The sequence below is a fragment of the Mytilus trossulus genome, chromosome 6 (genome assembly GCF_036588685.1).
Source record: "Mytilus trossulus isolate FHL-02 chromosome 6, PNRI_Mtr1.1.1.hap1, whole genome shotgun sequence".
In the NCBI taxonomy this organism is placed as follows: Eukaryota; Metazoa; Mollusca; class Bivalvia; order Mytilida; family Mytilidae; genus Mytilus; species Mytilus trossulus.
The window spans coordinates 13,028,961-13,040,176 of NC_086378.1; the positions used below are offsets into that span (position 1 = coordinate 13,028,961).

General features: G+C 32.7%; 2 protein-coding genes across 2 annotated transcripts; one reads left to right on the forward strand and one right to left on the reverse strand.

Annotated features, from left to right (window-relative positions):
• The first annotated feature begins 287 nt into the window (after positions 1-287).
• On the forward strand, positions 288-3,923 carry LOC134720820 (uncharacterized). The gene is made up of 6 exons (XM_063583349.1): positions 288-800; positions 1,101-1,287; positions 1,540-1,797; positions 2,225-2,396; positions 2,691-2,839; positions 3,086-3,923. Exons 1-6 carry the CDS (start codon positions 291-293, stop codon positions 3,316-3,318), a joined length of 1,509 nt encoding a protein of 502 aa, XP_063439419.1. The 5' UTR covers positions 288-290; the 3' UTR covers positions 3,319-3,923.
• A 110-nt stretch (positions 3,924-4,033) lies between these two features.
• On the reverse strand, positions 4,034-5,420 carry LOC134722326 (uncharacterized). Its single transcript, XM_063585935.1, has 2 exons — positions 5,143-5,420; positions 4,034-4,253 (listed from the first exon to the last, which is right to left on the reverse strand). Exons 1-2 carry the CDS (start codon positions 5,418-5,420, stop codon positions 4,034-4,036), a joined length of 498 nt encoding a protein of 165 aa, XP_063442005.1.
• Between the last annotated feature and the right edge of the window lie 5,796 nt (positions 5,421-11,216).

Below are 11,216 nucleotides of genomic sequence, written 5' to 3' on the forward strand. Positions count from 1 at the left end.
CGAACATGTAGGGTGCGAAAGTGAAAGGGGGCGAACATGAGTGGGAGCGAACGGACCCGGATTCTTCCCACATAGTATATATACATGTACAAGATAATAGGATGCCCTGCTTTGATAAGTCACATTCTCCAGCTGGAATTGACAATATAAAAAATAAGAAGATATGGATTGATTGTCAATAAGATAACTCTCCACAAGAGACCAAAATACACTGAAATTAACAACTATAGGTCACTGTACAGCCTTCAACAATGAGCAAAGCCTATTCCACATAGTTGCCAGCTGCTGAGATGACAAAATATATTGTTTTTGAGGCGAATTTGCTGGAACTATTTGATAGATGCAAAAAGTGTATGACACCTTGCAGAGGGAACATCAACTATGTGCATGGTTCACTGGTTAAAATATCTTATGTATGTCCTGCCTGTGAATTTTCTTTCAAATGGTTTAGCCAGCCTTTTGTCGGGGGAAAGCCAGCTGGGAATTTAAGCATGTCTTCTGCCATTCTCCTCTCTGGATCAATTCCTAGTAAAGTATTGAGGATGTACAACTTCATGAACATATCCTGTATCAGCATGAGTACCTACATGAGCCACCAGAAGTTCTTTATTTTCCCAGCAATTGGGCATGTTTGGTTTAATTACCAACAAGATTATGTTCATGATGTTATACAAAGTGGTAGAAGTGTTGTTCTTGGCGGTGATGGTAGATGTGACACTCCTGGCCATTGCGCTAAATATGGAAGTTACAACATGATTGATTTGGATGAGGGAATTGTTGCAGATATTCAATTAGTTCAGGTATATATTTACATTTTTATGCTTTGAAATTAGTCCTAAAAAAATTATTCTGGAAATCAAATTAATAAATATAATTAATTATTATAAAAAAAAGTCTTCAATACTGATAAGCTGGACTGACAGATGAGATGGACAAACTGACAAACACTGACAAGGTGGACTGACATATGGACAGCTTCCCCTAAACTAAACTGAACATCACCATGCATGTATAATATAGAGCAGATTGTTTTTTCAGCAGGTCGAGAAGAATATTTTAGCTATCAGTATTTAAATTTTCAACTGTTATTATTTTCACAGAGTAATGAAGTTCCAAATAGCCATCATATGGAAAAGGCTGGATTAGAGAGAAGTATTGAGTTTTTCCGTCACCATAACATACCAATAAAGACCATAATAACAGATGGACACAAAATGATTGCCAAATGGATACGGGAACAGATGCCAGAAACAACACACCACTTGGATGTATGGCATGTTGCCAAAGGTTAGTTTTTTAAAATGCTGTTAAATGAAGTACTTTTTACAGTACTTAACTATTATTGGTCTTACTAACAGGTATGGGCTTTGCTCATTGTTGAACGCTGTACGGAGACCTGTAGTTGTTAATGTCTGTGTCATTTTGGTATTTTGTGGATAGTTTTCTCATTGGTAATCATACCATATCTTTTTTTATTTTGTTTCTAACCAGTTGACGCATTATGTTAAGTTAAAATATAATAACATGGCTATTTTTCAGGTTTAAAGAAAAAGTTGGCCAAACTTTCGTTAGAAAAAGACTGCAAGGACCTTCAGCCATGGATAAAAAGTATTGTCAACCATCTTTACTGGACTGCTGCCTCTTCGACAGGACTGGACCAGGTTGTCATTGTTGCTAAGTGGTATTCTATTCTGAACCACATCATAAATGTACATGATGGGCATGGTGATGAATTTCCAGCATGTCAGCATGGGCCTTTAGAGGGCAGAGAAAGGCACAAGAAATGGCTTAAACCAGGTACTGATGATTCTTAATAACGATATGTAAAACTAAGGGCATTCAACACAAGAGCCTTGGCTCATGTTTGTTTTCATGACATTTTTATATGTAGTATGTCGCTATTCTCAGCTGTTTTTATGACCCAGCCGTAGGGGAAGGACATTAAGTTTTGCCCTATTCTGTCTGTACACCCCAAAATTGGTTTCAGTTTTCAGTTTGCTTCATCAATTGTTATAAAACTCATACACAATTGCTTTTTACACCAAAACACAGATTAAATTTGTATTTTGGTGGGCCATTTTACCTTCCTTAAGTTATGCCCCTTTAAAAATGAGAAAAAAGTTTTGTTTCCATTCTCTATTTTAGCTAAATGTTATGAAACATATGTCCCTGTAAGTGTAACAATAATTTACAACACCTCGGTCAATATTTAATTTAATTTCAGGAACAAAGGTGTATGAAAAGCTGCAGGGAATTGTGTGTCACTGGCAGATGAAAAAGAATATTGTCATGTTGTCACCAGGCAAACAAACATCAGCCTTGGAGGGTTACCATTCTGTCATAAACCATTTTGCACCCAAAATGATTGGCTTTTCCTACCATGGAATGCTTTGCAGGTAAAAAAATTGATAATGCTCCTCAGTGTACAGCATGGTACCGGTAATCTGTATGCACAAATTTAAATAATTTGCTAAAAAAGTTCATTGAAATTGCAGAAAGCCTTTTTGAGTTATTGTACAATGTGACAAACTGAAACAGATGGACAATGGTATACCATAAAAAGTTCATGATAGCATATTAAATGAACTTGAGACTCAGTGTCTCTCTGTGCTTTTTATTTTCATAATTTTGTCAGTAATTTTTGGTATGAATCAACTAAACTAAATTTGTTTAATTTAAAATTTTAACAGGTTGTGGCTGGCAGCTCTTCACTTTAATGAGAACAGCCAAAGGGAACAAGCTGTAACAAAGGATGGCAGAGCACGGTACAAGATAGTCTATCCAAAGTTTAAGAAGGGGGATTACTCTGTCAAGAGAATTTTGGTAGACTGCACATATGGTAAGTGATTCAAGAAATACTGATCTTTGAATGCCAGTATGTCAAGTGTTGGTCATTAATGTCTGGATTCTTTGTGTTTTACATAGTATTACATACACCACCAGGATGTTAGACAAGTAGATGTATCTAAGTTACACCCCAAAGATATTATTATCAATGAAAAATTAAAGATTTCTATATTTCGAAGTTAAAATGCTGCAGGATAACAGACAAGTATTTTAATGAATAAACTTTTTATTCTTGTAGACTATGTACAAAGAGTAATGACCACAGTGATGGGTCTTGGAAAGGTGTCACATATGAACGATCATGATGTTAAACTGCTGGTAGATGTTCCTCCTCCTCTTTGTAGTGAATATGAGAGACCAGACAAAGAGATAGCAGTTCAAAATCTTATTAGCCGCTTCAACATTGGAGTAACTAGTCACTGTCAGCCTGATGGAAACCAGTGTAATTCTGGCCCAGGAATGTCCTCCTGATACGTAATACTGCACATGAAGGAATGACTACCCGTACCTCTTTCCCAAGAAATTGCCAGCACCATCTTACAAACTGCCTGTATGCAGTATATCTGCTGCGTCTGAAAACAGAATTTAAACTTTGACTTTGGGACAAATAAAAGATTAAGGACTTTAATTCAAATTATGTAACAATGTACTTAATTTTTTTTAATTTTTTCTTTTTTGTAATATGAATTAATTATGTGCACTACATGTATATCTTGAGTTATAATAACCAACCATGTGTATGTCCAATTTCATAGGTCAAAGGTCGAGGTAAATGTAATTGGGTTATAGTTGAGGACCCTATGACCTTTTGATAAATATTGCGCCAACACTTAAATATCTTAAGAAACATGATTTCTACATACAAGGTCAAAAGCATAGTTTATAGTTGAGATGATAAAAATTGTGTCAATTATTGACAGTGGTGGCTATAGTGATCGCTTACAACTCCTTGATGTCTAGTCTGGTCTCATTTAATCAGGGTTGGCAAAATGTCTTTGTAACCCATAGAGAAATAAAGTGTACAATTCCCAACTTTAAATTAACTGCATGCAATTGGTTTGTTTGCTTTAGTATTATATTATTTTATAAATGCGGTAAATTGTTTAGACACATATTTTATAATTTTGCAAAAAATTTACAATTTGATTAAGTTAAAAAGAAGTATTGAAGGCAATGAATTAGTGTATTACTCATTAGCCTGTTCTGGTCTTTCGCCATATTCCTGTCTGTACTGGAAGTATGCAACACCCAAAACATGAACATCAAGACAGACTGGTGAAAATCCTGGATGTTGTGTTATGCAGGAAATGTCTTCTTCATTTTTGACATCTAACACCCTCTGCACTTCATTGCAACAAATGCATTCTCTGGCTGTCGGCATCACCTCACAATTTCCACAAGAACACCTGAGGAAATACAAAATTTTATCTACACAAGGAAAATACAAAACATCCATGAACTGTGATAGTAAACAAAAAACTTATAAATTATTAAAGCCATGAATGAGACCCCCCCCCTATTTCAAATTATATGACCTATTAAAAGGCTATTTCATTTTTTTTCTGTGACGCCTTCATAGTTCAAATAGTAATGACGTCTTAAAAGGCTATTTATTTATTTTCCTGCGATGCCTTCATAGTCAATAAAAAAAATGTTGATGTTTTAAAAGGTCATTCAGCTATGATGTCACGAAGGATTATTTTTATTTTTTAGTTACGCCTTCGTAGTTCAAATATTTAAGAGGTCTTGACTAAGGTGTTTCTTTCTGTGACACGTGCACTTCCTAGTCCAAAAAAACTATGACGTCTTGAAAGTATGTTTTATTTTTTTCTGTGACACCTTGTAACGGAAACAGAACAGAAGTCATTTCATTTTTTGATATGACCCTGAACCCTTTGTAAATGACATCATAATTTTTTTTATTCCCACCCCAATCTTTTTTACAAGGACAGGTGAGTATTGTCAGGTGACCTTTACTTCATCAAAAATGTATGCTGATCCTACTTTAATAGAAATGTTACTTTCGAAAACTAAATTAATTTGGAATTCTAAACGTTTCTGCCATTTTTTACAGTGATATTTTCATATTTTCTGTACTTGAAATTTTGTTTAAAAAAATGTATACTACAAAAAAATATGTCAACAACTTTGTCGTCTTTTGCAATTTATGTCCGTGTAATACAGAAGATCACAGAACTTGGTTGAAAATAGGGTCCGATGGAGAGAAAAGCCAAAATCGGAAACTTGCAAGGATAAAAATGATAAATGAAAGTTCGCAAATAAAATTATATTCACCAAGAATTGTCTTCAAGTCTATTTTCTTGATGATTTTCTCCTTCCTCGTTTTCACTGGTCTCAGAGTCGGAAGCGTATGGCTCGAACTGATATGGATTTATTCCAGCCACAGCAGCAACAACCTCCTCGATTTCATCTGTGTCGGAATTTTCTGTCAGGTTTCTCTCATCTTCATCACCAAAAGATGACGACCCACACGACAAGTCATTTTCTGGTTCGTCTTCGTCATCACTGGGCTCGATAGGCCGTGGTTCAGATGCATTCTCCTCATGTGCCATTGTTTGGAAGTTGATATTTGTTCTCGATGTGACGTCATGCATTGTTTTGGGTATTAGCCGGAAGTGATCGGCAATTAGAATCGTGCATCTTCGGTAACAGGTGCGATAATGAACTTTGGACCATTACTATGGCTTTATTTCTCAATTTTTTTTCATCGGGTTTTTTGCATACGACATCAAACGATATATTAATTACATTTTCGAAATAAAAAAAAATATTATTTTTTTTCCTGTTGTGGCTCTTTAATGTTTCCAATTCAAATTTCTTTGCATTTTCCCGTTGCTATATCAATGTATTATAAAACATCACACTTATGAAAATGTTATACAAATGTATATGCTTGGAAATGGTTACCACACTTTGTACTTCTGATAAAAAAAAACACGTTCCTAGTCACACTTTCGCTCTGGGTGACCAGCAAATGTGTTGATTTTTGACTAGTTTGTACTCTATTTGGACTCGTAACTAAGGATACATTTTCCTTAGATACCAGATGTAAGGACGTGATTGAAAATATTTCTTTTGGTCTTAAAAACGTTTTTTTTATGTGATGTTTGAAAAGGAAATTGTGCTCAATTTACAGGGTATTGAGTAATATGAAGTCAGAATGTTAAATTTATATTTGTTCATGTACGCAGACGATAAAGTTCTTTTTAGTGAAAGTGTTATCGAGTTACAAAAAAATCATAAATACTGTAAATGAATGTTCAACACAATATGGGCTACATATTAAATTAAGTAAAACAAAAATTGTAATTTTTCATAATAGAGGTAAAATAAAAGATAACGAAAAATGGTATTTAAATGGTACAGTAGTAGAAGTGTGTAATGAATGTGTTAACCCGGGGGTTTATTGTGTAATTATAACGTTATATTAACTGTAACTCAAAAGACACTAACTGAACAGGGTAGGAAAGCTACTTCCAGCTTACTTAGCAAAACTTATGATGATTTTTCTAATATAGAAACGTTAGTATCTTTATTTGATGCATATGTTACAAGTATTATGGATTATGCCAGTGAAGCCAAAGATATAGGAAAAATGCATTTATATTATATCAAAAGAATTTTAAAAGTTAGAAAAGGATCTGTTAACTACATGGTATATTTTTAGATGGACAGAGTGTCCTTGTATGTAAATAGATATGTGAAAATGGTAACCTACTGGTTGAGACCGTTAAACACAGAGAACTGTAGTTTAAAACATGTATATAAAGATATGTACGAATCTAGTTGTGTGAAGCCAAATGACAAGCTAAATTGGTCTTGTGAAGTATGTTATGTAAATTTGGTTTTAGTGATGTTTGGTTTTCACAAAAGTTAGAAACAGTCATTTTATTTGAGTGAATTTAAACAAAGAGTTATAGATAATTATATATCTGGAGGTTTATCATATTTTAAAAATTCGCCGAAATATACTTTGTATCAGTATTTAAATGATGATCACACTATACAATTTTACCTTAGTCGTCCATTAACAGTTTGTATAGATCTTATATTAAAAGATTTGTAATAAATGCTCATGCACTATGTAAAGAAACAGGCAGATACTATAATATAGCCAGAAATGAACGTTTATGAAGTATGTAGATAAAAATACTATTGAAGATATGTATCATTTCATTTTAGAATGTGATGAATATAACGACATCAGATGTGAATTTTTAAAGAGTTATTACTGCGAGATACAATCTACTTTTAAATTAGTACAACTGTTATCTATTCTAAATGACAAAGAGCTAAACAATCTAGAAAAATATCTTTTTTCTGCAGAAAAGCACGCAATGGTTAATTATTCATATGTTTATTTTAATTTTAATTTGTCTACATGTTATAGTCCTATCGATTCTTTCATTGATATGTACTTTTTGTATAAAATATTATGCTGTATGCCTTTGATGGTCGGTTTGTTTCTGTGGAAAATGTTGACATTCACTTCTATAAATCTTATCAAAAAAAGTTTTCAATTTTTTTTATAATAAAAGTGTAGTTTATAAATCTGATCGCCAATATATTTGCTGCAACTCATTTACAGTCTTCTCTTCTTGTTGAGAAAAATATAGGCATTCCTTTTGTCAATGTTTTTGGACAATAAAATATGTTTAAACTAACATGTACACCTTTTGTAAGCAGACTTTTTCTTGTATATATACCTATATGAATTATACTTTTTGGCCAAACTCAGTAAATACTTGTCACAATTGCAAAAAAAAAAATCTAACAGCACAATTTTTTTTCGTTAAATAATCAAGTTTATTTTTTAAATATTCTGCCGAAATTTATCAAGAGAAACTTACTTCAAATAATATAGTATTAATGTATGGACTTTTTCATATTGGCCCTGTAACATGCCCGAGGTGTTAATAATGGCCAAGGATGGTTGTAATGGCCCTGAGGCAACGCCGAGGGCCATTACAACTGTCCGAGGCCATTATTAATATCAAGGGTATGTTACAGGGCCAATATGAAAAAGTCCATATATTGATACTTTTATTAACTAACTATAAAGGCAACTTCATTCAAGAACAGTCTTCGAGTCTCGGATCCAAAATTATACAGCTATCCACACACTACAACAGGACCAATACAGAAAAGCCCGTTTCATAACATTTCTATTTTAAAAATGGTTTTAATTCTTCGATTAAACAAAGAGTAAGAAACTTACCGTGAAGAAGATACAGGAATTTCATAGCTGAACTTCAACTCGTCTTTTCGCATGGAATTTTAGTCAACTTTGTGACTGTCAGATGTAATTTCTGATTTCTCATCCAAGTACTTAATTTTATGCTATTAAATTTCATTTCATCTAGCAAATAAAAAGTAGCTGGGAAGAATAAATCAGACAGTTTAACTATTCTAACGTCTGCATATTTCTGAGGATTGAACAACGGAAATGAGACAGTGATAATAATCGAAAGTCGTACTCGAAAAAGGCTGTGAAATATTTCCGTTTCAAGTCGTTACAAAACAATGTCAATGAACATCACTTAAACTTGTTTTTATATTAAGTTTAAAAAAGAATAAAAAAATGTCACACTTATTTAAAGAATAAAACGACATTTTGATTTAATCGATGTCCCGTTTCATCTGTTCATAATGCATGACTGTGATTTCGTAATGCACGGGTGTGATTTCGTAATGCATGACTGAGATTTCGTAATGCATGATTGAGATCTCGTTATGACTGGCTGTAGCAATTTCGCCGTTCATAATGACCAGATGTCGAAATTTTCCTTTTATAAAGCATGGGCATTTCTATACATATTGTAGTAAGTTGGTTAATAATCAAATATAAATGCTCAAACCGTGGTTTCTTAGATTTATATATTAAAAAAAATACGACAAAACGGATGATTTTAATTTCCATTTGTTTATTTCCTATGTTTTGGCAACATCTTACGGTGCTTATGTATCACAACTCGCTCGGGAACTTTATACATGCATATTAAAATTTTGTTGATTGCTGTCTCATTGGCAATCATATCACATCTCCTAATTCTTATATTTCTGATAAATTGTCCAGTCATCATTTTCTTTCCTGAAATTACCTTCAACCTTTACTAGTTTCTTTCATTAATGAAAAAATGGGATTGCACATTCTGATTTTTACGCAGATGTTGATTATCTACATGTAGCTTGTAAATAAAGTTACGATCCGGGTAAACCTAATAGATCCTTTTCATAAACTTCTTTTAAAATGTTACCAATTCAGAAATCATTTCATCATTTAATGTTGTTGTATTTTTGTTTGTACTAATATCGATTTTGTTCGAAGAAAAATAAAATCAAACTATGCATTTGTTTTATATACATATACACACACACTGCTCTTCAATCTTTTGAAACCTGTATCATTACATTGTACAAAGTTTTTTTTTGATTGATAATACGTATTTACACTTTACCCATATGTACGGGTGAATATTTTACATGACAAATTTGTGTATTCTTGGTTTTATCTTACCTGTATTTAGAAAAATATTGTTGAATTTTGGTCCCCAATGCTCTTCAACTTCGTACCTTTTTTGGCCTTTTAAACTTGTTTCAGATTCGAGCGTCTCTGATGAGTCTTTTGTAAACGAAACGCGCGTCTGGCGTAAATACAAAATTTAATCCTGGTATCTACAAAAATGTATTATGAGTTTATTTTTTACTAATATGCTTTGTCGTTATGTCATTTTGTGCTTCTTTGACATGTTTGATACATGTTTGTATTTTTTTAAAATAATGATTAGGGTTATAGAATAATGTTGACTGCTACAGTATTGACATGTTTACCTTTTATATATGTTTGTTTTGTTCACGCATCGTTGTCAATGTAATGGAATTTGATGCGACTGTCATTCAAGTGAATGATTTAACCAGATATAAAACACAATTCGATTCATCATTTTCTTCATTAGAAAATATCTGTACCAAGTCAAGAATGTGACAGTTGTTATCCATTTGTTAAATGTGTTTTAGCTTTTAGTTTTGCCTTTTGATTAGGAACTTTCCGTTTGAATTTTCCTCGGAGTTCAGTGTTTTTGTGATTTTACTTTTTAGTCGTTTACACACGTATTTTCGTATAAGTTGTATATGGTTTTAAATTAGCTGTCAGTAACCGCCAGTACTATAAAATCAGTAGTTATTGTCTTTTTGTTGCTGGGATTTATAAATACCCATCCACGTTCGTTTTTTTCTGATGGACGTATGCATCATTGTATTTCTTTATTATTATGTAATCAAGTTACTGAACATAGTGAAGTATGATTGAAGTTTGTTACATAGGGTCCTTCAAGTTTATTTAAGTAATATATTTTGGCTCGACTGTTTCCTGTTTCCGGTTCCGTCTAAATATTTCAAGGATCGACAATCTATTATTTAACATGTTTAACAAGGAACTTGTATCTAAAAACTTCATCAAAACTGTAACTGAATTATATACTACATAAACATTGTTCTAATCTATTGCATGAATTTCCCAGTTTTAACTATGGTTAATAGAACAAATTCATTAATATATGATTAATAGAGGGCAATATATATATAAGAAACCTACAAAATGAATTTGATATGATATAAACGGCATCAAGAATATTATGCTGTATATATATATAAAATCAGCTATTTTCAACATTTTAAAGCCAGTTGTCATGATAACCATACCTAATTCAGGGTGACACGTACAGACTTTTTTTTCATATTCTATATCAATGTTTGTTGTCAGAAAATTAAAAAAAAATCGGTGACCACCCGTGCCCAACTTTGGTTGACGATTGCAGAGAATGGGATTTAAATACACGAAGAAGGCCTCATTTGTAAAGTGTCGTTATTTATCGGATTTTTATTGTATAAGAGTTATGGGACGTTTTTAGTAATGTGACATTAACACCTTGTGAATGCAATTCCGTACAGAAAAATTCAAACACACATAGCTCTTATACTTGGTATGTCTGTGTAACATCGTGGAAAAATGACCAACTTTTACATCCATTTTCATTAAAATATATTTAAGGGCTTTGATAATCTGTGTGAGTATTGTAACAACACCACCATGGGAGGGCATTTATAGCATATCTACGTCAAAGACGATTTCCCTGTTTAAAAATTTGCAGTACGCATTTTTCCATTGCTAGAACTGTATAGTGACTGCTAACATCCATTTTGTTTTATCTTGTGTTGTTTTGTAGTTATCGTTTGGACGCCCCCCAAAAAAACATCAGTCTACTATCTTCACTAAATAATCAATATCACTACAACGCTATCTTAGATATTAGTTAATTATTAGGAATTGTATTGATTGTTTTTTTACA